General features: G+C 55.4%; 9 protein-coding genes across 9 annotated transcripts; 4 read left to right on the top strand and 5 right to left on the bottom strand.

Annotated features, from left to right (window-relative positions):
• Nucleotides 1-23: 23 nt before the first annotated feature.
• Nucleotides 24-1,196, bottom strand: CCMA1212_002467 (tRNA N6-adenosine threonylcarbamoyltransferase; the record flags this gene model as incomplete). Its single annotated transcript, XM_073699849.1, has 1 exon — nt 24-1,196. One exon carries the CDS (start codon nt 1,194-1,196, stop codon nt 24-26), a length of 1,173 nt encoding a protein of 390 aa, XP_073561641.1.
• Nucleotides 1,197-3,325: 2,129 nt separating this feature from the next.
• On the bottom strand, nt 3,326-5,428 carry CCMA1212_002466 (Enhancer of polycomb-like protein 1; the record flags this gene model as incomplete). The annotated part of the gene is made up of 2 exons (XM_073699848.1): nt 3,326-4,963; nt 5,282-5,428. 2 exons carry the CDS (start codon nt 5,426-5,428, stop codon nt 3,326-3,328), a joined length of 1,785 nt encoding a protein of 594 aa, XP_073561640.1.
• A 1,089-nt stretch (nt 5,429-6,517) lies between these two features.
• On the top strand, nt 6,518-7,916 carry CCMA1212_002465 (uncharacterized protein; the record flags this gene model as incomplete). Its single annotated transcript, XM_073699847.1, has 5 exons — nt 6,518-6,815; nt 6,839-6,958; nt 7,121-7,194; nt 7,298-7,677; nt 7,834-7,916. Exons 1-5 carry the CDS (start codon nt 6,618-6,620, stop codon nt 7,914-7,916), a joined length of 855 nt encoding a protein of 284 aa, XP_073561639.1. The 5' UTR covers nt 6,518-6,617.
• A 3,586-nt stretch (nt 7,917-11,502) lies between these two features.
• Nucleotides 11,503-12,819, bottom strand: CCMA1212_002464 (uncharacterized protein; the record flags this gene model as incomplete). The annotated part of the gene is made up of 3 exons (XM_073699846.1): nt 11,503-11,573; nt 11,650-11,907; nt 11,963-12,819. Coding segments are annotated over 3 exons (1,185 nt in total), but the record flags the coding sequence as incomplete, so codon positions are not given.
• A 3,909-nt stretch (nt 12,820-16,728) lies between these two features.
• CCMA1212_002463 (uncharacterized protein) lies at nt 16,729-16,959 on the top strand (the record flags this gene model as incomplete). The annotated part of the gene is made up of 1 exon (XM_073699845.1): nt 16,729-16,959. One exon carries the CDS (start codon nt 16,729-16,731, stop codon nt 16,957-16,959), a length of 231 nt encoding a protein of 76 aa, XP_073561645.1.
• A 2,682-nt stretch (nt 16,960-19,641) lies between these two features.
• Nucleotides 19,642-20,694, bottom strand: CCMA1212_002462 (uncharacterized protein; the record flags this gene model as incomplete). Its single annotated transcript, XM_073699844.1, has 2 exons — nt 19,642-19,733; nt 19,854-20,694. 2 exons carry the CDS (start codon nt 20,692-20,694, stop codon nt 19,642-19,644), a joined length of 933 nt encoding a protein of 310 aa, XP_073561644.1.
• A 373-nt stretch (nt 20,695-21,067) lies between these two features.
• Nucleotides 21,068-22,667, top strand: CCMA1212_002461 (Elongation factor 1-gamma 1; the record flags this gene model as incomplete). The annotated part of the gene is made up of 4 exons (XM_073699843.1): nt 21,068-21,097; nt 21,168-21,354; nt 21,596-21,644; nt 21,701-22,667. 4 exons carry the CDS (start codon nt 21,068-21,070, stop codon nt 22,665-22,667), a joined length of 1,233 nt encoding a protein of 410 aa, XP_073561643.1.
• Nucleotides 22,668-23,027: 360 nt separating this feature from the next.
• CCMA1212_002460 (uncharacterized protein) lies at nt 23,028-24,284 on the bottom strand (the record flags this gene model as incomplete). The annotated part of the gene is made up of 2 exons (XM_073699842.1): nt 23,028-23,931; nt 24,013-24,284. The coding sequence occupies 2 exons, from the start codon at nt 24,282-24,284 to the stop codon at nt 23,028-23,030; spliced, it is 1,176 nt and encodes a 391-aa protein (XP_073561642.1).
• Nucleotides 24,285-24,876: 592 nt separating this feature from the next.
• Nucleotides 24,877-25,899, top strand: CCMA1212_002459 (rRNA biogenesis protein RRP36; the record flags this gene model as incomplete). Its single annotated transcript, XM_073699841.1, has 2 exons — nt 24,877-25,065; nt 25,126-25,899. The coding sequence occupies 2 exons, from the start codon at nt 24,877-24,879 to the stop codon at nt 25,897-25,899; spliced, it is 963 nt and encodes a 320-aa protein (XP_073561253.1).
• Between the last annotated feature and the right edge of the window lie 1,076 nt (nt 25,900-26,975).

Genomic DNA, 26,975 nt, shown 5'->3' with positions numbered 1-26,975 from the left:
TTTTTCAATCATTCAAAGACCCCCTAATCTCTCCATTCGACATACACATCGTCCGTTCTAAACCGCTGCGTACACACGCTCTCCTCAAGCGGCGTGCGGAAGCCCGTCCTGTACGCCAGCAGCCCCGCGTGGGCAATCATGATGCCATTGTCGATGCAGAACCTCTCGTCCATGGCGAAGACGCTGCCGCCGCGCTCCTTGGCCATGCTGGCAATCATGTCCTGCAGGCGCTCGTTGCAGCCGACGCCGCCGACGATGAGGACCTGGCTGCTGCCGACGTGGGCCATGGCGCGCTCCGTGATCTCGACGAGCATGGCGAAGATGGTCTCCTGCAGGGAGAAGCACAGGTCCTCGACGGTGAAGCCGGCGCCGTCGGGGCCGGGCCCGAGCTGCAGCAGCTGCGCGGCCAGGGCCTCGGCGCTGGCGAGGATGCCCGAGAAGGAGCAGTCCATGCCCTTGACGACGTAGGGCAGGTCGAGCAGCCGGGTGCCCTTCTTGGCGAGCTGCTCAATGTTGTAGCCGGGGGCCGGGTCGTTGCTGATGCTGAGGACGCGGGCGAAGCGGTCGAGGCAGTTGCCGACGGCGATGTCGAGCGTCTCGCCAAAGATGCGGTAGCGGCGCTCGGCGTAGGCAATGACCTGGGAGTTGCCGCCGCTGACGTAGAGCACGACGGGGTTGTCGGCGCCCGTCACCTCGCGGCCCATCTCAATGTGGCCGACGCAGTGGTTGACGCCGACGAGCGGCCGGTCCCAGAGCAGGGCGAGGGTGCGCGCGCCGATGGCGACGCTCGTCAGGGGCGCGCCCATGCCGGGGCCCTGCGTGAAGCAGATGCAGTCGACGTCGGCGGGGGACACGCCGGCCTCGGCGAGGGCGCGGCGGGCCAGCGCGACGAACTCGGTGCGGTGGTGCAGCGCCGTGTCCTTGGGCAGGAAGCCCGTGCCGGGAGGGGAGATGAAGGTGTGACGGAGGTTGGAGAGGATCGTTGTCGACGTGGGCGTGTGCCGGATGAGGCCTATGCCGAGCTTGTTGGCGGAGCCTTCGCACCCGAGGGCGATCCAGGAGGATTTGGAGGACATGCTTGCTGGGGGTGAGGATGCTGTTGTTGTGGTTGTGGTTGTGGTTGTGGAGGTTGTGGCTGCGGTCGATGAGGGAGATGTGGAGGGCGGTAATGGCGAGGACACGGCGGCAGCAGCCATCCTGGGCGACTCGGGACTGCTGTGTGGCAGATGGTGCCGTATAGAAGGCGAGCAGATGCGTTAATCGGCTTCAAGCAGCCTCTAGGTCATGCGCCGGGCTTTGCGACGGGTGGGCGAATGCTTGATGTCTGGAGCCGTGCTCTTCGTGGAGCAGCTTCCGGAGGAGAGGGGGGATTGTGTAAGTGCTTCCCTCCGAGTCGGGTCTGTACTATGCGCTGCCCTGGCAGAAAGTAGTTACTCTAGTCTATTGATGACCACGTACAGATAGAGGTATGTATCGTGACGTGAATGTGAAGGAAGATGACAGGCAAAGATGGCCAAATATGTTTGATGTCTGGTAGTCATCGCCAACAAAAAAAATGGAGGGGTTCGTCGTCTGTCGTATCAAGGGCCCGACCGGCATGGAAAATTAGCGGGGCGCTGCCGTCGCTCACTTGCAGCAACAGCAGCTGCAACCCTTTCGCTCCCTTCCCAATTTCTCGTACATGAATACATCATCATCGTCCACGTGCAGCATCGACGTTTCAGGCTTATGTAAGACCGATGCTCTTCCGTCACTCAGTCCGAAGTTGTTGTCTTCCCTTTAACCCTCTCTGCCTTACCTTGATGGCTACAGTAGGTACCTTATCTTGAAGTTCTACTCCTTCTCTCGGTCGATCCAACTTTCATCTCCAAGCTCCATCATCCAGCAAAGTACCACGGCCCTTTGCTCCGGCCACCGCGTTGCCCTTATCCGAGGTACCTGGTACCGCCCACCAGAACGGGAGGGAAAGAAAAACTCCAAGCGGCCGGACCGGGACCCTGTCAAGTCGGCAAATCCCCTTTAGCGCTCCCTCAACTGCTCACCTCGCACTAAAATCTGCTTTCCCTCGCTCAGCGCCTGGAACCCTGTAGCGCTGTACATGCATACATAAAACGCTGTACCACCACCACAGGTTCCTCTCGACTGCCCGTGCCGCGGGCTTGATACCTGCCCTTCTGGTACATCACTTCCATGTTTTCCCATTTTTGAGTGCGTGCTTCTTCTGCCGCCTCTTGTGTGGGCGAGAAAATCCCCCCCAAAGGGAACAAAATCCACTTGCGGCCGGTTCCCGCGGTCCACTTCAACCACTCAACTTTCTTTCCCCTCGACATTTTTTTCCCCATCATACACTTTAGCTTGGGAAAACCGAAGAAAAAAAATCCCAGGGCATGGGTAAAATCGCTTCCCCGGTGCTGCAGCCGTTGCTCTGCTGAGGAATCCTCCATCATCGCCTGACGGTTTCCTTCCTCTACCAGGTCTGCCGTGCCCTCGCGGCAAGGAAAATCCCCTTTGGACAACAGCTGGGTGTGTTGTCCCGTGCCTTTGTCTTCTTCCTCTTCCGCAGATCTCACAGCTGACGCCAACCAGCCTCGCGGCAGACAGAAACTTCCAACCACGCGGGAATCCGGAGCTCCAGTTGCCGGCCATTGCCAGCTTCCCAGCCTATTCCAGCAGCATGCTGATCTGCTGCTGTCGGCGCCCATGGCGATACTCGACCGTCCACCACAGCCGACGAAAGCTCGGGTTCCGCAGCCTGCTTCCCCTCACGTCATCCGCCCCGGTCGCTGCGAGGTGAGACCGGGCTGCGTCACGACACCCGCCTTGCGAAAGCCCTCGTGTAAAGAGACTGGTTAAGACTCTTGTCTGTCTGGTCTACCCACCGCCGAAATTTCATACATGCCATCACACGGGTCGGATGCCGCAAGAGATCAAGATGAGTTTCCGCTGGCCAAGCACCAGCACAGCGTCTTTCTGGTTTATATTATTTTTACTTAATTGCTCTTTTTTCTTTCATTCGCTCCCATTGGGGGCATCCTCTTCTTCTTCTAATCCTAAAGGAACCGACCGCAACTCCCAACTCCTTGCAATGCCTTGACCAAGGCTTAGGTACTATACACCGGTCGTTGTCATCTCCCTCGAAAAGATCCTTCCTTCTCCCAAAGCTCCCCTTGTCCGATCCGTTCCCGAGAACCCCTCCCCCACCGGCGTGATTGGAGAAAAAAAAAGGGGGAGAAAACATTATATACACCTCCACACGCCCATACTCATACAAGGATGCGGTACCGGATTCAATCGGGGGGGGAGGGAGTGGGAAAGGTTTTTTTTTTTATGATGCCGCTTGCGCTTGTTGGGCCGCGGGAGGTTGCGGCGGCTGCGGTTGCTGCTGCAGTTGCGGTTGCGGTTGCGGCGGTGGCGGTAGGACCCTATTCCCATTTGCTGCGCCGTTAACTGCTTCTGGGGGAGCTGTCGGTCTCGCTCGGAAGATGTATGGGCTGAGGGGAATCGTGGCCCGGAATTTGAGCGCTCTTGTGTCAAAGGGATCAACCTCATACACCGGTGGCTCATCGTCTTCATCGTCAGAGTCATACTTCCACCGGTCCGAGTACTCGTACGCATCTGTCCGAGAAGGGGTCGAAAGGCCTCTTCTATCGATCCACAGCCGCTGGAGTCGGCCGATGCGGCGACGAAACGCCGGCAGGTTGGTCTGCGATGACTCGTCCATGTCCGCACCACGGAACTGGACTACGGGCAGCTCTGGCTTGTCCAGATCCATGGGCTCAGGTACGTTATCGTTATCCATCGAGTCTGAAGATGTTGACGCCGGCGGCGTCATGAGATACTGCGTCTTGGCAGGTCTAAACTTGAGCTCCATCCCCAGGGGCTTCACCGGCGACAGTGGGTCTCGAGTGAGATCGATGTGATTCTGGTTCCATCGCCGGTGGTTCTGCACCTTAGTCTCAATCTCATTACGAAGCTCGTTTTCCTTCTCCGCGAGCTGGTCGGAAAGCAACACGAGGTCTTGCTCGTGTGAACGTCCATCGGGCCGCACCGGCGCGCGCACCTGGGTTGGCGGCCGCGGGGCCCCGGGGGCTTCTGCAGGCTTTCGCTTTTGGGACTGCGTGATGCCAACCGTGTCAGTGCCAAGTGGCATGATCCGTGTGCAGGGCCGAGCTGGCCTTTGTTCGCAACATACCTTTTGGTTGACGAGGTCTTCGTCGTCACCCTTGATGCCCAATTTGGTCTTGATCTGCTTTAGCCTGGCCCTTTCCTCGAAGATGGCCCGATCCATCTGCAACAGATCTCGCTTCATCATCTCTCGCTCGTACGCCAACAGTATGAGCTGGCGGCCATCCTCGAGCTCGCGACGGAAACGCTTGAGCGTCTCGGCGATCTTGGTATCTCGCGACCTCGTCTTCCTCGTCTGCCTCACCTCGCGGCGTCTGAAGCAGACGTATGGGTCCGTGTCGTCAGTCTCCTGGTGCGTCTCGAACTTGATGGTCGGGCGCAGCGGTTTGTTGCCTGCCTCGAGCCGCCTGGACTTCCAGTACTCATATATCTGCTTGGCGTGCTGCAATATGGATGTAGAGCCAAGCTGATTGAGGCCCGGCACCATCATGTCATAGGCGACAATAGTGTTGTCGACGGACGCGAACGGGGTCTGCTCTGCCGCGGTGTCCTCAAACACCTCCATGATGCGTTCGAAGTCATCCTCGCTGAGCGTCCCGGCCGCGGGAGGATTACTATTATATGACTTGAGAAACTCATTGTCCTCCGTTGTCATGTCATAATGACAGCTGATACACTCCTCCACCGTCTGAGAGAATCGGATGTAAGAGGAAGGCTTGTGGAAGACTGCGGGATAGAGGCTATCATAGCTGATGTCGCTCTCTCGCGGTGGCGGCACGGGGATTTCTTGGTCATTGCTTGTGCCGGCCTCTTTCAGAATGGATTGAAGGTGGTATTCCTACAAGAGCAGAAGAAGAAGAAGAAGCCGACGAGTCAGTATACGTTCATGCTCAAGAAACAGTTGAAGAAGGAAATGAAATTGAAAAAAGAACAGAGAAAGTCAGATGATGTGAAGAAAGACAAGGCAGAAGAAGAAGAACCAAGCACAGATAAAATGGCATGAAAGGCTGGATCAGGCCAATATAGGTAGGTATATGCAGCACTCCGTATGTCGCCATGAGCAGCTTATTGAGGAGCGGGCGAGGAGGACCCACGTGACGGGGCACGTGATATCAGAAGTTGCGGTGGCGTGGATATGGTGATGAAAAGGACTCACGTTTTCCTCGGTCTGGTCGACGCCGGTCGCGATTTGCGACTCGGTAAGCAGTGATTCATACTCGGAAGCATCGATCTGATCCTCTCTGAGCACGGGAAGAAGGGTTTTGACCGTCAACTTCTTGACTCGGACTTTGCGGGATGACATGTTGCCAGGGTGGTGAAGGACGGCAGAAAGCCAGCGGAAAATCCGCAAAAAAAAGAGCTCAAGTCATAAATCGAGACGTCCCGAATCGCCTGTCGATGAAAGAAGGGCGGTTCCGGGGTCGTGGTTGGGTTTTTTTGATGGCTCGTTGCTCGCGTTCGATGAGGTGACGTTGAGATTTGTTTTGCCGCGCGAAGATTTTTCACTGGTGCAAAGCCTGGAAATGCGCGGCCCTTGTGTTGGATTCGGCCGCTGGGCGAATGGCCGTTTGGGGGGGGGGGCTTGGGCGACTCAAGTGACGGAAACGGAGGCGCAAGGTCACGGCGCCATAGCAGTTGGCGGGCGCGGGTACATCGAGGGCGCTCGGGCCACCCCCTCCTTTTGGGCGCCTCTTGTGCTGTGCTTCTGTCCCCTGAAGTTGGTACCCAGGGGGGGGAAAAAAAAAACAGGGCCCGCGCGGGCTATTACCTGATGGCACGCATCTGGCGAGGCGCGCCTCTGGTTGGCTGGGCGGCGGGCGGCAGAGGGAGCCCAACGACGCGCTCGGGTTCCGGAGCTGGGCCGAGAACTGGCAAGGCGTGTATTTGATTAGGTAAGCCCGACGACAACCTTGCCTGGAACGGAGTGCTGCTGGGGATGGAATCGTGCTGTAATTGAATTACTGCGGCATGCACCACGAATTGACGTGGCTGATACATGCTGTGTGGGAACTTGGCTGTTCTCGAGATGAAACTGGCTCTGTTTTTTTTTTTTTTGCATCGTTTGCGCTATGCATTGGCATTTGGGTAGTTGGCATGATTGATTCACAGTTCGATAGCGGTGATTGTGTTACAATTGCCTTTCAGCCTTTGGCTCTAGCTCAATCTTATCTGATGAAGATGAATGCACCATCTGCCACGGTACGGAAAGCTAGAGCTGGATGCATGTGCATAATCTGCAATAGAACCATCTGATTGTTTCTGTCCACCATATCCATACATGTACCTGTCTTCTTGGCTGATTTGGCAGTCTTTGCATGAATGCGGCGAATATCCGCATGTATCGATTGCTTCGCTTTTACTGCAGTCACTACTATGTACATACAATCCAGCAGGACATGGCCCGTGCACATGACCAGCTACCCCTCTAGGAGAGCCGCCGCCTTTTGTGCAAGTCCACCCAAGAGCGCATAAGGTTAAACGCATGCCTCTACATGACCGCCATCTACACACTTACAACCACCACCTCAACCACAACCACGCCCCTTCAACGCAACACCACGATATTGGCCCCGAACCTCGCTCCGTCTCCTCTCCCTCACCAGCCGAACCACAGCGCAAGAGTCGCTGCGCCTGAAAGATGGGCAACACCACCAGCACCGTGCTGGACAACATCGTCCAAGGCTCCAACTGTAGGCTGCCCGTCTTCCCCTAGCCGATACTCAAGGTCCCCTTTCCCGGCGTGCAACTGCTAACCATGTGCCCTCTTTGCCGTCGCATAGTTGACAGAGAAGAGGTCGACCGGTTAAGAAAACGATTCATGAAGCTCGACAAGGTACGCGATTGGAAAGCCGAGGAGGAACCAGCACAGCGCATTGGGGCTCTTGCCCCCCGGTTGGGCTGTTTGCTGCCGCTACACGAACGATGGGCTGCTGCTTGCAAGGCCGAGAGGGAATACGTGAACTGACTGCTTCTTCTTCTTCTTCGACTACTGCAGGATAACTCCGGCACCATCGAGCGTGACGAATTCCTTAGCCTTCCGCAGATTTCCTCTAATCCGCTCGCGACACGGTTAGACTTCCTTCCTCCCCCTTTTTTTTTCCTTCACCACCTCGCTCTGGTGAATTTGATAATACACCGCTGGCACTTGCAACCGCATCCCCCGCCTTATCAGCTCACCGACTAACACGGGACAAATCTATGTTACGGCAAACAACAGCATGATTGCCATCTTCGACGAGGACGGCGGCGGCGACGTCGACTTCCAGGAGTTCGTCTCCGGGCTGAGCGCCTTCAGCAGCAAGGGCAACAAGGAGCAGAAGCTGCAGTTTGCCTTCAAGGTGTACGACATTGACCGCGACGGCTACATCAGCAACGGCGAGCTCTTCATCGTCCTCAAGATGATGGTCGGCAGCAACCTCAAGGACCAGCAGCTGCAGCAGATTGTCGACAAGACCATCATGGAGGCGGACCTCGACAAGGACGGCAAGATTAGCTTTGAGGAGTTTACCAAGATGGTCGAGAATACCGATGTGAGCATGAGCATGACTCTAGGTGCGTCGTCTTTCTGTCTTGTCTTGTCTCTTTTCATTTGTCCTTTGGGGAGAGATTTTCTTTCCTTTTTGCCCCTTTTTCCACATGGTTCTTCTTGTGTGCAAGGATCTACGTCACTAAGAAATCAATGCTAACGGGATTGCCAATGTAGACCAGTTCTAATCATCTACGGAGGAGGAGAGAGCGAGGGACGGCGTTGGTCTCGGGTAGACACCGCCATGGCGGCGGATATTTGTTGACAATGGGATACAGCAGTTATGATAATGAATATCTACGCTCGAATATTTCTTCTTTTGCCTCTCATCTCCTCCCCACATTATACGCGGATTGGTCTCCATCTCACTTCACTTGAAGCACGCCTGCAGGCGGTCAAACATGACGTCTCCTCCGAAATGCGGGAAACTTCTTATGCCAATCAAGCGCCTACACATGGTCATCTTGGTCCAGTTCGAAAGAGGGCTGGCTCGAAAGTGCTGTGCCCAAGTCCTCATGCCTTCAAGAGACAGCCGGATGGACAGCGTCTCGTGTTTGGGTGCGGCAAATGAGACACGAGTGCATGAACTCTTGGCAGCAGCAGCAGCAGCAGGTTTCCTTCAGTTTGGCTTGGAGATGCTCTTTTGTGTTGTTATGCGGAAATGATCTGAGCGCGAAGATGGGACTTATCTGCACAGTTGGCTCTCAGCCTCCCTCGCAGCTCCAGCTGCAAGATCACCATGCACCACACTCGACACACACCTCGTATACGGGTATCTATCTATCTATCTATCTATCTATCTGGGCGTCCTACCCCATCAATCTCATTTCAGAGGGAGGTAGCACTCGATCCAGCCAAGCAATGCACGTTGCCGCGCCCGCAGCAGTTTTCAACTTTGGGGGGATGGGGGGCTCGACAGGTCACACGGCTGGGCTTGTCTCGGGCTGGGAGGGGCATTTCCTTTTGGCGGAATATTGTGCCTCTTGCTCTTCAGGAGCAGGGCTCGATCAGTTTGACTTGGGCGTGCTGGGATGCTATCTGGATGGGCACGACATCGTCCATTTCAATGCCGGCTCGTGGCTTTGCCTTGCCTTACCTTGCCTTACCCTATGCTTGGCACAAGGAGGGAACAGGATGAATCTCGTCCACCCGCGGCACTCACACACAGCCTTGCCTCATCGCCGATTGCACCCTGTCGCCATTATCTCTCTCCATCAGTCCTTGTCTCTGTGTTTAACCTGGCATTGTGACGCATGCCTCACTTCGCTCTCTCCATATCTCCATAGTGATCTCTTTCCGTTCTGAACTGCCTCATCATTTCATTATCTAGACTCGAGCTCCGCCTGCTGCCGTTCATCATCTGCCAGGATCTCACCATTGTTAGCATAGCCCTCTCTTATTCTTCCTCCCTCTATCTCCTCCCTCCATCTCTTCCATCGTCGCCATATTTTTCTGCATCTACCCCGATTATTTGTCTCAAGCAAACATCCATACAAGTGATTAATCAAGCACAGGGCACTCCACATCAATACCGAGCGCCAACGAGCCACAGCCCTGCCCACACCTTTTGCCTTCCAACTATGCACCACAAGGGAGCCACTCTGATCACGGAGAGCTGCATCCCGGGCATCGGTCTTTTCATGTCCTACAGCTGGCACCGCGAAGCCAAAGAACACGGAATTCCTTGCCTCCCACCATCTCTGCACGAAATCTGTCGTCACATGCAGTGTCCATAAAATGCAGATCGGGGAGTCCGCCCTTTGTGGCAAAACTTCATCTTGGCGACGGCTCCAGGACGAGGACCTGGACCGGCTTCGGGAATGACTATCCTGCACCCGTGGCACCCGAAGCGAACGCATGTCTTGTGAAATGATATTATACAGAGGGAAAGAGAGACAGTAAGCAATCGCACGAGTACCAAAGGGAACAATCCTCCTCATCATCTTCTTCAAAAACCTCGCACCGACGAAGAGAATGGTCCCTCTCCCCTCGGCATGTGGCATCTGGCGGAGCACTGAAGCTGTATAGCCTTGCCAAGGACAAGCAATAAAAGCTGAATGGTTGGCATGTAACCCAGACTGAGACGCTATACGACGTATACCTACGAAGAACGAGTAATCACTCCATAACGCTCGTCGGTATGGACCATGTACTATGGTTAACCTCAGATGACCATCGCCGAACGGATAGTCTCACTTCAACTCATCAACAAGCATTGCTTGAGGCGCCGATACCTGCCAAGCCCCCTCAGGCATGCAACCAGGGGCCAATGTCGATGCATCCACACGATGGCCGCCGGGCCCCGGCTTTCTATCCCGGGATGAGTTTACTGCACCATGACAGTAAAAAGAAAAAAAAAAAAGGGGGGGGGGGGGGGGGGGGNGGGGGGGGGGGTCGATTTTGAATAACCTCCCCGCTTGCAGGTGTTACCCCGTGTCAGTGGCCGGCCGCAGAATTGCTCCAATGTCAAAGTCTCAAGCAGCCAGATTCCGGTCACAGTTGGCAAACAGAGGCTCCATCACACTCGCGAATGAGGTAAAGATGCTGTCTGTCGTCAGATGGTTGGGGTATTTGTAACCATAACCATCCCATATAGGCGGCCGAATTCGACGGCAAGACACTGATAGTGCTGGCTTCACGCTACACTTGTTGCATGGCGATCACATGTGACTCGCAACTACAAGGCCTTGTGTCTCATTATCTGGGCCCCGGTTCAGCTCCTCAGAGTCCACCTTCCAGATTGTTTGCCATCTATCTGACGTCTTCCCATGCCACACCCAGCCGGTTGATACCGCCCTCGAGGGCTCAAACCCGCTCCTTTCTAAACCAGCGTCTAAAGCCACATGATACACATAGTATACATGGAGAAAAAAGAGGGGAAAGAAAATAAGGAAAGAAAGGGAAAAAAGAAAGAAAAAGCCGACTTCTGTTCAATCGACGAGATGAAATATTAGGAAAGGGAACAACTCGAGGATAAAAGTAAACAGAGATAAAAGCACAAGGAGAGGAAGGGGACGGTAAGGAAAAGGCAGGAGCCGCAAAGACAATCAGTCTCCCATCTTACAACTTTGCCTGAAAATCCACGCTTCCAACGCCGCAGGCCCCTTTGTCCGCTGCCGCGGCTGTCCTGCCCTCATACCCACCAAGAGTCCCGTTCCATCTCCGACCCGTCCTACCGATTCGCCAAAAGGACGCTCGACTTGTCAGCGGCTCTCCAATGATTCCATTGGATGCCATGTTATGCTCGTGTTCGTTGCATATTCGTGTTTGCCGGCGCCCGTGCATGTTTGTCTGTCCGTGTGGTAGGCGGGTTCGCCATTGGCCCCCTCCTCCCTGACCCGACCTCTCCAAGACACAGCTCATGGAAGTATACAAACATATCACTTGATACGCTGGCTTCGCCCTCCCCTTGTGCTCTGCGAGACACAAGCAGATGCAAGACATGCATCCATCCAGCCCCAAAGAAAAAGAAAACAAATCCCTAAATTCCCATCCGTCCATCCATCCATCCGTCCGTCCGTCCGTCCGTCCAGTAACCTGTAAGACCCAGTAATCAAATTTCCTTCCCCGTGTCGTTATCCCGAGGCCTAACCCGGCCGATAATCATACCCGCGCTGTGTAGCGGCCGTGCCGAGTTCCCGTTGTTGTTGTACAATTTCCCAAGCCGCTGAAAACGCGAGGGCAGGTCCGAAATAAGAGACAGAAGATGGGGAGCAGGAAAAGAAACTGTAGAGAAAAGCACCTAGCCATCTTTCCTCCTGGCAACAAACCGCCTAGCATCTTCATCAGTCACATCCGTAAACATATTCTGCGTCGTCGTCATCGTCATCGTGATGCAAAGCCAGGGAAGATCAACGAGACCCTCCACTCGTACCGACGGCCGCTTCGAGGGAGTCGTAGAGATCAAGGCACTCTTCAAGGACTGGCCGGCCAGTTAGAACAGGTTCCATGCGCCACTCAAATGGGGGAAAAGGGAGGGAGAGCGGCAGAGGACATACTCGTTTCGATTCGATCTTCCCAAACACCATACTGATAGTCGACCAAACCATGGCTCTCGATCCCATCGCATAGCCGGATAAGCTCGTCGCCTAGCTTCTTGATGGTTTCCTGGGACATGACGGCCTGAGATCTCGACAACTGCTGGCCGGACGACATGATTTCTTTCTGCCGGAAGCAAAGAGCTAACCAGGCGTGGTTAAAGTCGTTCCAGAGTTTGATCCTCTCGGCGTGAAGGCTGGCGTCATCTTGGCTGAGTCCTGCCTCGCGTGTAAGTACAGTGTCAAGCTGAGCAGGTTTCTTTGCTCTTCATACCTAGCTCCACCACTTGCGTGAGCAACCAATTGGAGACATGCAGTAGGGTTTCGGCAGCCCTTTCCAGAGAGACCAATGAGATGTCCTGAAACACAGAACCCAGTTGTCGTTGGTAGTTTTGCCACTTCTCCTGCAGCCCGGAGGAAGCGTAGTCTTGGCCTTCCCCCATGGCGGAATCCGCTGCTCCCGAAGTCTGCTGCATGGCGCCTGCGGCAGGCATGCTGCCAGCGTAGCTCATGGGCTGGCTCTGCTGATATACCCCGGCCGATGCGCTGCTCCCCTGGCTCGGGTGTTGCATGCTCGCTGCTGCTGCGCTCCCGGCTTCGGAGCTAAAGTATGTTGATGTGACATCCGGTGCCATCATCTGCATTGCTGCCTGCTGCCGTTGCCCAAAGTGTTGGGCGTCGTAGACTGGAGTTTGCGTGTTCGGCTGAGGCACGTTGTACATCATCATACCCGCGTTGTAGCCCCCGAAACTCTGGCTTTGTGGTCTCGAATCGGCGCCGTACTCCGACCCGTACGCCATTGCCGTCGATGGCATGTTTGTCGGCGTTGAGAATGCCGCCGTGGGCTCCTGGTAATACGTGCTGTAGGCCGGCGCACCCCCCAAGCCTCTTGGTGTTGAGGAAGATGCAAGGGGCGCTGTCCGATAGCGCTCGGAGGAACCGCCTACAGAACCTTGAGCCGAGTACCTGTGTGAAGGAGCGTGATGGGTAGGCGGGTCATTCTGCCTTCTGTGCTGGTTGGGATTGTCCATGCCCCGATGGGCTTTGTCGTACGAAGCCTCTCCTGCTGAGTCCTCTCGGCGCACTGAGGAGGTGCTGTTGAAGAGACGAGTGCGCTGATAGGACCAGGATGGTCAAACTTCTTGGCCGTAACGCTGGCCGGATATAAACGAGTGACTGTGTCCAAGACGAAGTTGTCGTGGATATAGCGAGCAGTGCGAATCGACGATTCTTGTTTTGTCCGTGGATAGCTATTGAACGAGTGTGTGGGCGTGAGAACCAGATCCGTTCATACGACGGTCATGAAGATTGTAACTGGAAGCTGTTAAAACATGCGACCCTTAACGAACGAGAAGAAGCAGTCTAGGTGGACAAGTCGAGACGTCGAGGTCATATCCTGTTGGCAAGATCCGACCAGCCTCGAGGATCGACTCGTCCAGCAACAAGAAAGGAATGTGTCTGAGATTTTTTTTTTCCTCGGCTCGACGAGGTGTTGCAATGTAACGAATACAAAGACGGTTACCCTCTGGGCAAATTCGCAAATTCTCAATGGCGGGCTTGGATTTGGCGGAGCCAACTGTCTATTGGTTCATCATGCCCCGAACGGCAGTACGTCAGGGACCGGGCACCAGAGAGGCGTAGGTTCCACCAGGTCGACCTAGTAGACTGTGTGTCCGGCTGCCTGTGTAAAGAGCGTTAGGTTTAGCAACAGCACGTTGTTGGGAAGCGAAAGGGCTGGAGCCGAGTCGTGACGGTTCAAGGTGGGAGATCCGTGAGCGAGATTTGGGGAAGAGGGCCTGTTATCCTCTCTGCAATACTAGATTGCTTACCCTTTCCAAATCTGACAGAGTGGGCTCGCTCCCAAGAGAAACGGCACCAGCAATCCAACGGCTCGAGACAGGGTGGCCTAGACCAAATGAGAGATGGTGAGGGCAGAGACCTTTGCCAATCGGATGGTGTATGGGGGCCGTGGGAAGTGTGACTATAGTCGTAGGCACTGTAATGGCTGACGCCGCTGGTGAGGATGCAAACTCGGCTGGGATTCAAAACAGCAACAGCGGGGAATCGACCGAGAAACTAGCAGCAGTCTATGTACTAGATCACTAAGTCGATGGAGCCTTGTTGGAGACTGACGGGTGACTGGCGTTGGAGGAATCATCGGGTCTTATACCGAGGGGGGTAACTAGTCGACAAAGCCCGTCTACTCCGAGATCCACGCTAATGGAAGAAGGGGAGAGGGAGAGGGAGAAGGACAAGGTGGAAAGCAAAGCAGTGACCGCGAATAACGAGACCAGAGTGCCCAGATGCGAGTACAGGTGTGTACAATTCGCTCCCCCGAGGGAGCACTATTACACCAATCCGCCGTGGGCGAGTGTGGGAGGACGGGGTACAAGGAAGAAGAGGGACGTCAGCAGTATGCATTCCCAGTGTGCCGTCTGCCTCGTAGGGGTCCAGACAATGCGCGGAAACTCATAAACGCAGGGCAGGGCTGCTTGTCCATGGCGACTGACGACAGCCACGTCGGCCAAGACATGCGCCTGGTATGACCCGGGGTGCTGGGCATAATGTCGTATTCTGGTACCTTGCGTTGGTCGGCCCTAGGAAGAGAACTTGGGGCGATACAGTCGGTAGGCTGCCACTAGTCTGCAAGGCTAGAGGTGAGTTTGGATTGTCGATTTGGATTTGGGGATCTGCGTGTGGCCACCCCTGGTCATCCGGCACGGCGGAAAAGAGGGCTTTTGTTGGAGGACAAGGCCAGGGGGGGACCCCTTGGGACGGGGTCGAAAGCATGAAAGGCATCGGAGAGGCCACACCAATGGCCCGCGCTTTGCTCGCCGTGGCACTCTCCTCGTGCCCTCTGGTAGCCACAGGCCAACAGGCGTGTATATGATGTGCGATTGGACGAAAGCCGTCAACGTGACAAGTCCAGACCTGGCTAGGATAGAAACCGAGAGGTGAGTTGACGTGCGCTCCGCCAGAGACCACATACACGAAACACGGTGGATTTCCATCTTCACTTGGTTAGTGGATGGGCTCGCCGATGGTTTGGGCTTGGCGGCATGAGTCGGCACTCCTGCCTTTCTCCGCTAAAAGAGAATCCTGTCAACAAGGCTCATGCCTAGTATCTTCTGGAACATGGAGCATCGCTTGTCGGAACGCAACCTGTCTGCAAGGCATTGACGAGCCGGTTCTCGCATGTGAATATGCCCATCTTCTGGCCTCGACACGCTGATACGACGGCTCGGGAATGCCGGCGGATGTGACGAGCGTGATGTTTTTCATGACTAGAGTTTCAGCGGCCACTGTGCCTATTCATCTGACGAACGAATGCGCTTCAGTAGCAGGGCGTAAAATAGAAACGGCAAGCCACTGCATGACAACAACAGCCCGGGGATTTTGCATGAATGGGGCGGACGTCTGAGACGCTTCTGCTGTCTGTTCCCAGTCGAATTGGGACCTGGATCAGCCACAACCAAGAGGGCTGAATAATGACGCATGACCAGGAGCGGACAGGGGGCTTTTTGAGACGGCATTCCCTCCAATTGAACCATGTGTAATCGGTCTGATACTGCTTCTGCGATCAATGGACAAAAGCGACTCGCCCAGCGGCCAGCGGATCACATCGTTCGCTGAAGGCGCCAGGCCAGACCGTGGCTAAAAGCAAAGGTATGGTATATCGCCGCGCTTGGTGACCGGGGTGTTTTGCCGGGATGGCCAGGTCCAGTAACTGGGCAGCTAGCCCATTGCACGGGGATGACCGAGATTTCAACGCCCACAGGCAAATTGCTCTCCAGCTTGCCATTGCGACCACCCGTCGCTCAGAAAGAGCAGCAGCACGTCAGCTACCAGGCCCCAAGGAGTAGAAATTCCCCGTCGAGCGGCCAGCCTAGGGCCATGTCTGACGAGGGGCGTCCCGACAACCCGGGTCGCGCCTAGTTGGGCGAGACAATCGACGCAACTGATGTCGTTCTCCTCTTGGGCTTCCTCTGTGCTGACTTCTGCCTGCGTGTCTCAGCCAGAGTAGCACTGCCAATTCAAGGGCGCCGGATGCCAACGAGCAAATCACGGGACGCAACGCTCATCCTTCACATGTATGTAATACTTGTCCTACCCACAGCAAGCCGCAGCCAAAGGATCTCTGATCCAAGGCATGCCGACTAATCTCAAGCTTGTGTCGCTTGGTGAAGCACGCCCCCACTGGAATCGACACGCCCATCGAACACCTGCAGGGGCATTTGACAGATGGAAGCTGAGCTGAGATGCGAGGGAAAATGGGTGTCGAGGGAGGACAAGACAGATGAATCGGGTAAGGAGGAGCAGAAGAAGAGACGGTAAGATTTGGAATTCAGTTCGAGGGCGGAATCGAGATATTGGATCTCGCTTGTGCTCCGTATAACCCAGCCGGTACCACCTTCATGGCCGCAGCAGAGGTAGCTGACCTGGCCGAGTTGATGCCATCACGCACTTGAATCGAGGTTGCAGTGCGTTAGGAGGAGGTACAAAGATCCAGGTCGGATTCAAGCTGTGAGGCGCACGTGAGTGCTGCCAATGGCCACAGGGCAGGAGCGAGCTGTAATCAGAGGCAAGGGGAGCGTGATCTTTGCACCTGCCCTCGGTGGAGAGATGAGGTAGGCACTTTCCAGAGCTGAGACTATTGCGTCATTCTTCCATCTCCGTGCTTCTGCCTCTTTCTTTTCTTCTGCCTACTATCTTAGGAAATTACCTCCTTACCGTCTCTCTTGTCTTTATCCATCTCCAAACTCATCAATGCGGACGCTCGCCTTCTCTCCTCCTCTCCTCTCCTCTACTTATTCAGGCACCGGGACGACGCCAGGAACAGAACAGGGGAGGGCGGGATTGGGAGGGATTTCGAGCGCGGAGTGGAGGCCACCGAGCGGGAGGCCATGTGCAGCATGCGTCAAATTCCACAGCCGAGCAGCCTGTCAGTGGACAGGCCATGCTGCAACTTGCTGCAAGCAAATCCCCGGACGCGGCGACGGCAGCCAATCTGCGAGCCTGGAGCTGGCAAATACAGGCAAAATGCACCTCGCTAGGGCCGTGCTAAGAGGCGAGCCAACGGCTCCGGTCCACAGCGACTCCATCGACAAGCAGCCATTCGGAGGCTCAAGAGCGGGTGTGGAGATGGGGCTTCGCTTGGTGTACGGTAGCGTGGACAGCCAGGAACAAATTTTCGAGGACGAAGCCCAGGAAACAGCTTCGAGGAGCTTTCTGGCGAGCTGCTGGCAGAGTTGGCGAGGAGAAAGAATGTGAAGGATGGGCGTCTACGGTAATCAAGCGCAAAGCCACCGAAGGACTACGGAAACGAGACGAAGACGAATTGACTCGGGCCTTGCGCAATGATTCCCCAGATGACCACCTATGACTAGCTTGGTTCGAAGTGCCTTACGACAAGGCACGGCTAATGTACGTTGCCATTCATGCGTGTCAGCAGCAGGTGTTTCGGTTAATAATAGGATCATGGTAGCCGTCTCTGTACGAATAATCAGCGAGGCTCTCGTCAGGCCCAAAAAAAAAAAGAATGGCGAATCGATGATATCGCAAGTGGAGGGCGTGTGCCTGTACAGGCATGAGCATGAGCCGCTTCTGGGCGGGAAAGTCGAGAGGGTGGTCCGATGTCTCACTGCCCGCAGGAACTCTGCTTGTATTGAGCATTTCACTTTCATGTCTCCGTATCATGTTAATGTTGCAATGTTCACAGTGACACTGCTACCAGATAGATACTGCTCGGAGTATTGCTGCTGCTGCTGCTACGAAGTACGGGGATACAGAGTACCATTGAAGAGGACTCCAACTGATCGGGCATACTCGAGGCGCAACCAACGTAGCAGAAATGGGTAGCACGGGCTAATAATCGCGTCTGGCCTCACGATCGAATATTGTATTAAGGGTTGGTGCAGGACAGGGCAAGCTTCGATGCCCCGCAAGGAGGGAGAGACGGGCAGCTGCATAGGTAGGCAAAGCAAAGCAAAGCAGGGAATTGGAGGGATGAAGATATTGGCAATATCCTACAAATGCTAACGCGCACTTCCGGGCACTCCTATTGCAGGCATGTCACGTCCTCGCCTCTGCGCCAAGTAAATGCCATTTCAATGGCCGACATTTCAGCTGCTTGGGTGTAAATACTACTGCAAGCACCAAAGCTTGATCCCTGGTCGTGTTTTACCCCAGCTGTCCTTTTTTGCCGTGTCCCCTGCATCGAGGGTTTCTGGTTGGAATAAGCCCAGGAAAGCCTGTCTTGAAGACCCCAAGTAACCAGGGAAGAGAGACGGAACAATCGCCCGGCTCTCAGGCACCAAAGCTGCTTGTCGACTCCAGCTCGGTCATCCTACGATTCCTTGGCACTCGCTGCTCGTCGTGGGAAGCATCGGTACGAGTCTGTCGACCTGGCTCAGTTGCCTGAGACGACCATTTACCAGGCCTTCCAAGAGCCGACTTCGCTCGAGCGGATGTAACCACTACACATCCGAAGTGCGAGCAAGAATCACGTTAATCGCGACATCCTTCACGACCCAATGCCAGTATTAGATGAAAAAGGAAACTCTCCTGCGTCACCCCTTTGTATACGATGCCGTCTTCTATTGGCTGCCTAATAATCCTGCCACACCCCCCCCCCCTTCCTCCCTTGCCCTGGACCCGGCCATAGACGAGCTCGGGCAACAATCTACATGGCGCGGAAAGAAGAGTGAGTGGCTTCGCGCGGCTGAGACCGCCCGATACCCTTGCTGACGGCGGGACCTGAATCGACGTCATTGGTTTGTTGGTTAGGGGTGAGAAAAGACCAGGCTTCTTTCTGATCTGGAACATGAGAGACGGGAGGCTTTGGGCTGAGTCTCTGGATATCCGGTTTTGTGGCTTCCGCTGCTCTCGTGTCATACAATCTCTCGCTAAGGGGGTCTGGATCGGGCGCAACTCGAACCGGATCGGATCCGGAAAACAGGGGTTCGTCATTTATTCTCGAGCGTACACCAATCCAACACCGAAGGCGTGGGGGGAAGGATGGGAATCGATGCATTGGTGGTGGTATCTACAAAGGCACGGCCGGCTCCGGAGAATTGCTGGGCGCTAGACAGGCAACTTTCGACCTCATGGCCGTGTTGGTGAGTGCACGAAGGCATCGGGTTGTCAAAGTGTAGCTTGCGGCCCATGGAAGGGCAAAAAAAAAAAGGGGCTGCATGTTCTCCAATATGGATGGGCAACTCGTAACTGGCGCCGAATATTGCTTGTCGGGGGCGGCATGCTGCAGGAACGGGCCAGTCAGCCTGACAACATGGGCTTGCATTGGAATTAAATGCTACCTTAAGGCAAAAGACTGCTGCTACCACTATAACTACCAAGGCTGTTGCAGGTGGCTATGAGGCCAAAGAGATGGTACCAAGGCCCGAGTAGACAACAATTACACCCTGCTGTAGGCCCTCCATCATTGTCTCCTTAGATCGTCTGAGTACCCTCCTTGATAGTATTGTTGGGTGTCGAACTGCTGAGCTGAGGCTTACTTGCTCGAGCAAGGGCGTCAGACAAGGGCATACAATGACGTCTCTTGACCCCTTTCAATATCGTATGAAGCCGGGCGTTGACGATGCTTACACTAGTAAAGACACAGCTGACTCAATCCTCACAAAGGAAGCAGATAGGCATATGCCGGTGCTCTCCCCAGTGATTACGCACAGCCTTGCACCGACTACGAGGCACTCGATTCGGTCATACTTCATTATAGCATTGGATGCTTCTCCAGCTTGAGCTCAAATCAAACTCAAACGGCCCCCAAAAGCAGCAATGTCCGGGGATCTATAAATACAAATTGCGTAGATGTACAATGTCGCTCTCAGCATCCCAGATGAGCGCCTCCGAGGCTTGCTCTTACGCAGGATACCTGCGTAATCTCGCCTCCTCGAGCTTCCAAACGCCGCAGTAAATCCAGGCCCATGCAGCTTTCTATCGCTTGACCCAAGCAGGCATCTTTCGGGCCTTGACATGTCCATGCTTCTTTCTCTCCACTGTCCTGGGGTCGCGCGTGATGCAGCCAGCTAGATGCGGGAGATGCAGCGTTAGCAACCATCGAAAATGCCGAGAACGAAAGGGAAAGAAAAGCAAAAGAGGAGGGGGGTGAACAAGCAGAACAGCCCAGACAGTGACATAGAGCATACCTCTTCTGAGAGCCGGTTTCAAAGCCGGCTCGTGAGCGACCAGCGCCTTTGCAACAGCCAGGGTGATCGCCTCGGCCTGTCCCGTCGTGCCGCCTCCCTCAACCAAGGCCCAAACGTTGTACTTATCCAGCCTTTGCGTGGCGGTGAGGGCCCAAACTGCGCTTTCACGGTCGTGCACCCGGCCAAACGCCTCGCTCAGCGTCTTGCCGTTCACCAGAACCTCCCCCGTGCCCTCCACGACAAAGGCGCGGGCCGTTGACTCTTTTCTCTTGCCCACGCCGACGGCGCGCCCAAACTTGTCGATTGTGATGGGGTTGGGCATGTTCAAGAACGGGTTGATGTCTCTGGTGAACTCGGTCAGGGCCACCTTGACCTCCTGCGGCCGCAGGCTGGGCTCAATGAGGTTCAGGCGCTTGGCCACCCGCATGACCTTTGCGTAATGTGACGCCTTGATGGGCTCTCCCATCTGTGCCCGCATCTCCTCCAGTTTCGTCCACGGCATCTGCGGCGCCTCACTGGGAGGCACCGTCGGCAGATGGTTGTACTTGGTGAGCAGCTTGGAGATTCCAATGTATAAGTCGTTGAACTGGGGCTCTCTCGAGAAGTATGATGGCGTTGCCGGCACGACTCGGGCATGTGTAATGCCTTGGTACGGGATCGGGACGGACGCGGCGGCTTCGGCCTCAAGGCTGGGAGGCGTCGTTGTCTTGTGCGAGTCGCTGGTTATTGAGCGGATGGCGAGCGTGAAGCTCGATCGCGGAAGCATTGCCGACCGCCATTGAGCCGCGGCAGTCGAGCCTGCGCACTTTGCATGCCGCAGACCGGTTGCGATTGTCGCCATTGTTGCCGGAGTCGGTCGAGGGTTGATTCGAGCAACGGCGTTTCGCTCTTGGAACCACAGAACTTGGAATCTTTTTCCCCACGATAGCCTCGCCTGCTGAACCTGCGGAATTGAACCGACGCATCACGTGCAGATAAGCGGAGCTGATTGGTGCAAGTATCAGACGGACACAAGCACAGCACCAGCCACATATAAGCCACTGTGCCCCACTCTGACTTGCTGCCCTGCTGCGACTGCTTCACCAGCCACCGCGGGGCACTCGCTGCATCCCCTCATTAGAAAAAAAAAAATTCCTCTATCGCCCCGTTCTTCTTCTCTTCCCTTCTTTTCCCAAGCTCAAACACTCTTGTCAAGCATCACGACATCAGTCAAAATGGCCTTCGGAACTCTCTTTACCACCAACGTTCGTCTCCCTCCCAAGCAACTCCCTGCTCTGCACAGCTTCAATATGCTCACCTATTCGTGCCATACAGGACCAGCCTCGTGCCGTCGCCACCAAGGCCGTCGCCAAGGCCAACGGCCTCGAGCTGAACATCTCCCTCGTCGAGGCTGGCAAGCCCACTGCTGAGCACCTCAAGGCTCACCCTCTGGGCAAGTTCCCTGCCTTCCTTGGCGAGGATGGCTTTGCTCTGAGCGAGAGCATTGCTATTGCCATCTACGGTATGTATATTGCTCCATCTTGACGTCTTTTCTCGGCCCTTCCCCTGCGACCTGGCTCCTCGCAGCCTCTCGCCAAAATGATGATTGTATTTTAGTTATCCCTGTCTGAAAGAATTGTTTTAAAAACTTTTCCTGTGTTGATAACGACAACTTCTGATCCTGCACTATCTTCCTCCTTCGAATCTCTGAGTTTCAATGAGTCACAAAGTGTGTAGTACTCTTTGCTAACATCGTGATACAGTCACCTCCCAGAACGAGAAGACCACTCTTCTCGGCAAGACCAAGCAGGAGTAAGTCGCGCATCTCACACCGAATCAATCATGCCTCAAATCTAACAGACTGCCAGCTACGCTTCCATCCTGCGATGGATGTCCTTCTTCAACTCTGAGGTCGCCCCCCAGATCGGCACCTGGATCAAGCTCCTGACTGGCGCCCTTCCCTACAACAAGAAGGCTGTCGATGACATCGCCAAGGAGGTTGGCCGTGCTATCGACGCTGCTGAGGAGCACCTCACCCACCACACCTACCTGGTTGGTGAGCGCATCACCCTGGCTGATCTCTTCAGCGCTCCCCTCCTCAACCGCGGCTTCCAGAAGTTCTTCGACAAGCAGTGGCGCCAGCAGCACCCCGCTGTCACCCGCTGGTACGAGACCATCACCAACCAGCCCATCTACACTGCCGCCGCCGAGAAGGTTGCCTTCATCGACACCCCTGTCCTCACCAACACCCCTCCCAAGAAGGCTGAGCAGCCCAAGCCTGCCGCCGCCCCCAAGCCTGCTGCTGCTCCCAAGCCCGCCGCTGAGGAGGAGGAGCCTGCTGCCCCCAAGGCCAAGCACCCCCTCGAGGCCCTGCCCAAGGCCTCCATTCCCCTCGATGAGTGGAAGCGCCAGTACTCCAACAACGACACCCCCGTTGCCCTCAAGTGGTTCTGGGAGAACATGAACTTCGACGAGTACTCCCTGTGGAAGGTTGCCTACAAGTACAACGATGAGCTTACCATGACTTTCATGTCCAACAACCTCATCGGCGGCTTCAACAACCGTCTGGAGGCTTCTCGCAAGTACCTCTTCGGCTGCGCCTCCGTCTACGGCGTCAACAACGACTCCGTCATTGAGGGTGCCTTTGTCATCCGCGGCCAGGAGTACCTGCCCGTCTTCGACGTCGCTCCCGACTACGAGAGCTACGAGTTCACCAAGCTCGACCCCAGCAACCCTGAGGACCGCGCCTACGTCGAGGCCCAGTGGTCTTGGGACAAGCCCGTTGTCGTCAACGGCAAGGAGTACCCCCACGCCGACGGCAAGGTCTTCAAATAAATAACGACAGTGGAAGGGGTTGACGAGTTACAATCATGAACTGATGATGGGTTATGGGTAAATAGGAATTCGGAGGCGAATGAATGATGATGATACACACGGCCTGAGCAGTCCTGTGCGAAAGGCCAGCGGGCTCAGCACCGCACCAAAACAAACAATCCAAAGCCGTAAAACATGTCTATCCGCTCGTTGCTCGTTCCTTTGTGCCTATTGCGTGACAAGAATGTTCGGGGTATCTAGAGGAGTGCTATGAAGTTGTAGGCTCTGGACGAGGCAAAATGGATATGCGCATGCAGAGCGTACGAGTCTATGTAAAAAGGCGCAAGTCTCAAAACTGTTAAAATTGGGACTTGATCTCTATCACGCCATGCCATTGTCGTCGTGCAACTGCGGTAGTCTATAGTTGGCGTCGATTCCAAAGGGATGATGCCGTATGTAGCTGCTGATGTTGGCCTGATAGCAGAGCGTATTCAGGTAATCGTGGACCTGGGGCAGCACGTCGGGGGGCTCGTTGGCGAGGCCCTCGAACTCGGGCAGCTGGAGGATGTTGTATGGCTCGCTGCGGCCCTTCTCGGCCGAGTCGTCGACGAGCACCGTGTTGGTCTGGTCCCAGCGCTGGCCGCGGGCGGCGTCCGGGTGCGAGGCGGTCACATGAGGGTCGTTCCAGATGCTCGACAGGCGCTTGTAGCACTGGACGCGGGAGGAGTAGTCGGCGGGGGAGAGGCCGAAGCGGTCGCGGCCCCAGATGACGACGCACTTTGCGCGCTGCTCGGGCGAGAGCAGCTGCGAGACCATCTTGTCGACGTTTTCGGGGCGGGCCGACGACCAGATGGCGACGTGGAAGGTGTCGACGCAGTAGTCGAGGAACTGGCGCGCGTGAGGGCGCTGGATGAAGTTGAAGGGGTTGCGCTTGTTGGGGCGGTACAGCAGCGTGCCGTTGAGGTCCATGATGACGAGGATGCGGCGCGGCTGGCGGAGGGTGAGGGGCTGGGAGAGGGAGGTCTTGATGTAGAGAGGCGTGGGCTCTGGGATGCCGCCGGATGCCGCGCTGGGGGCGACGCGCTCGTCTCGGGGGATGTTTTTGGGGCCGTTGGGGGGAGGTGCGGCGGCGAAGTTGCTTGGGTTGAGGTTGTTCATGAAGTTGTTGTGGAGGAGGTTCATGTCGAAGCCGAGGTTGTTTGGAGCGTTGAGGTTGAGGCCGAAGTTGATGGGGTAGTTGAAGTTGAGGCCAAAGTTGTTATTCAGATTATTGAAGTCGTTAAACCTAGAGGCAGAAACCAGTCAGTTACTTGGCCCCCCTCGAGAGGCACCACGTATTTGTGAAAGAAGGATTGGCTCATCATACCCAAACTGGCCAGGAGCAGGCGCAGGACCACAAGCCTGCGCATTTGCCGTGCGATTCGCGGCAGCCTCAGCTTCCGCCTGCGCTCTCCTCGCTTTGGCCTTCTTGTTCTCCTTTTTAGCCTTTCGCGGCGGCACGTACGGCGCCTTGGCCTTTGTCTGAGGGTTCTTTGCCGGTGCGCTGACCAGGCCGCCGTCCGGGGTGGCTGCGATCGCATGAGGCGCCAGGTTGTTAAGCAGGGTCAGCCCTGGGATCTGAATGCTTTGCAGCGGCATGGTGGTCGCCGTTCTGCTTTGATCGCTTGTGGCAGAACGATAGTTGGCCGTGGACGCAGGGAGTAAAGTGAGTGGCGGGCGCGGTCGATTCAGGTTCTCTCGGGTCTTTGGCGAGAGCGCCTTGGAGGGAGGACGACTGCGGGGAGGGAACCGTCGGTTTTTGCTGGAAACAGAATACGTTCTGGTCGCAGCTGGAAGGGCGCTAAAATAGCAGCCTGGCCTTAAAACTATCCTCCGTAGCCACATCAAGCGTTCCTCCAAGCTTTGCGACTTGACATATCGAGATGGGGCAGATGGTGAGAATTGCGTTTTGCTTGTTCCACTACCTTGAGAGGCGAGATGGGGAATTTTGGTGTTGAATGGAGATTTAGGCGCTAAGCCCCCACAATGATACTGGTTACTTGCATAGCCTATTGGCTAAAGCTGTATAGCGGGCCAGGGTCTGATATCGATAAGATTGGCTCCATGAAAATAATTTGTTAGCATGAGGTGAGATTGCTGCAGCTTTAGTGGCAGCATCGTTTGTAGCAGAAACCTAAAGTTACTCCCCACTGACACAGGTGACCATTATTTCTTCACCATCTTTCACACAATGTCTTCCAAACGGAAGCTCGGCGCCTTGGGGCTCGAACGCCGTGTCAAGGCACGGCGAGAAGAGGATTGGGAGCCGGATTTGGGTGCCAGCGACGACGACGACGACTCAGGCGAGGAGGTGTCGTCAGAAGGGGAAGTCGACAGCAGCGATGAGGACCAAGACTCCGAGGCAGAGTCTGGCTCAGAAGTATGCAAAATACCTACCAGGCAACAGTTCTTTAGATGGGTCTACGTGTGCTGATTGCAGTTTTCTCGACAGTCTGAAGAAGCCGAAGAAGATGGGCCGAAAACAGACTTCTCGTCCATCTCGTTTGGCGCATTAGCCCGCGCAGCAGCCAGTCTACCGCCGCCCGACAAGAAACGAAAAAAAGCCGATGCCGGCAAGGACAAGGACGAAGCGGCGTCAACAGCAGCATCGGCAGCCCACCCATCAAAAGACGCACTGAAACGAGAGCAAAAGAAGAAGAGCCGAATCGACACATCATCAAAGCGAAGCTCCAAGCACGCGCCGCAGGAAATGACGTCCAAGAAGCCCGTCAGCAGGCGCCGCGAGATCCTGGCCGACCCGCGCCGCAAGGCCCGCGACCCGCGCTTCGACGCCCTGACGGGGAAGCTGGACGAGGCCAAGTTCGCCAAGAACTACGCCTTTTTGGACGAGTACCGCGAGAAGGAGATGGCCGACTTGCGGGCGCAGATCAAGAAGACCAAGGACGCCGACGCAAAGGAGGAGCTGAAGCGGCAGCTGCTGTCGATGGAGTCCAAGAAGAAGGCCCGCCAGAAGAAGGAGGAGGAGGCCAGGCTGCTGCAGGAGCACCGCAAGAAGGAGAAGGAGCTGGTGGCGCAGGGCAAGCAGCCTTTCTACCTGCGTAAGAGCGAGCAGAAGAAGCAGCTGCTGCTCAACAGGTATGCGGGCATGAGTAAGGGGCAGGTCGACAGGGCCATTGAGCGGAAGCGCAAGAAGGTGGCGTCCAAGGAGAAGAAGGAGTTGGCTCACCTAGAGAGGGTGTCGAGACGTCATTAAACGGTTGCCGATTTCGTTGACCCCTACCTACCCACCTACCCTACATAGCCATCTTGTACTGTAATGCGTTATGACGGATATTTCCTGTAACTCGTTGTTCTTGTTCTTGGGTATATCGGGTGTTTGGGACACTACAGTTGAAGCGAGAAGCCATAACAGGTTCTATTCACCTAACCTTTTCTCTGAGTCGTCTGCATGTATGGTAATGGCGGTCGTTGGAGGCAGCAATCATCCCATAAAGTTCATACCAACAAGCAGCCCTCATCGCCGATTCGAGCCCCAGTCTTGCCAGTAAACTTCATACCATCACAAGCAGAGTGGAATTAAGGTTGGAGGCTTGCAGAAGCAAAAGCCCACTTGGGGGATCGCAGATCTTCCCCCCCTATTCCAGGTTTTGCGTCACAGGCTGACTTGGCCGAATGGAAGTTTTTGGCGATTGCTTCATACAGTACCCAGGAGGCTCCCATGAGGTCATAAATGCCCGAACTTGATCGCCCCCGGTGACGAGAAGCGAGTTGCTGCTGCCGCGTCCCGCCAGCATACTGATGACTTGCATCTCACCCATCTTTTTCGTCCCCCATTGTCGCATGCGTGATTCGGGTCATTGTATGTCCTGGCTTATCTAAAGGTCAACATGTCAACTGCCACTTATCCTGTGAAGACAAACGAGTCCTCTGAAGACAAGCGACGTTGTATGATTGTCAATCAGAAGCTCCCAAAGCCGCCCGTCTCGGCGAAAACGCTGAAGGCAAGAGTGGAAGCCAATGGGCCAGGGGTTATTCTTCGCTGCTGTATCACGATAAGCCTGAGGAGAGGCTGCAAACTGATGGAATAAGTTGCCACTTCGTCACAGCCGGGGACATGACGCTCCGATGCGAGTCTGATGCAACCCTAGCGGACTTGCTCAGGCGATAGGTACGGTAGTTGTGCAGGTTAGACCTTGTTGATGGTTAGGATTTCAGGATTCACACGCCAGTGTCATCATAGCAAACGGTGAATAGCCAAAGCCCCGTTCTTTGCTAAACAAGACGTCTTGTCTTCTGGAAGGGACCCTTCCTGCCTTCGACGCAAAACAG

The sequence above is a fragment of the Trichoderma ghanense genome, assembly GCF_004382785.1.
Source record: "Trichoderma ghanense strain CCMA-1212 chromosome Unknown scaffold_2, whole genome shotgun sequence".
In the NCBI taxonomy this organism is placed as follows: domain Eukaryota; kingdom Fungi; phylum Ascomycota; class Sordariomycetes; order Hypocreales; family Hypocreaceae; genus Trichoderma; species Trichoderma ghanense.
This window is presented reverse-complemented; position numbering and strand designations above follow the sequence as displayed.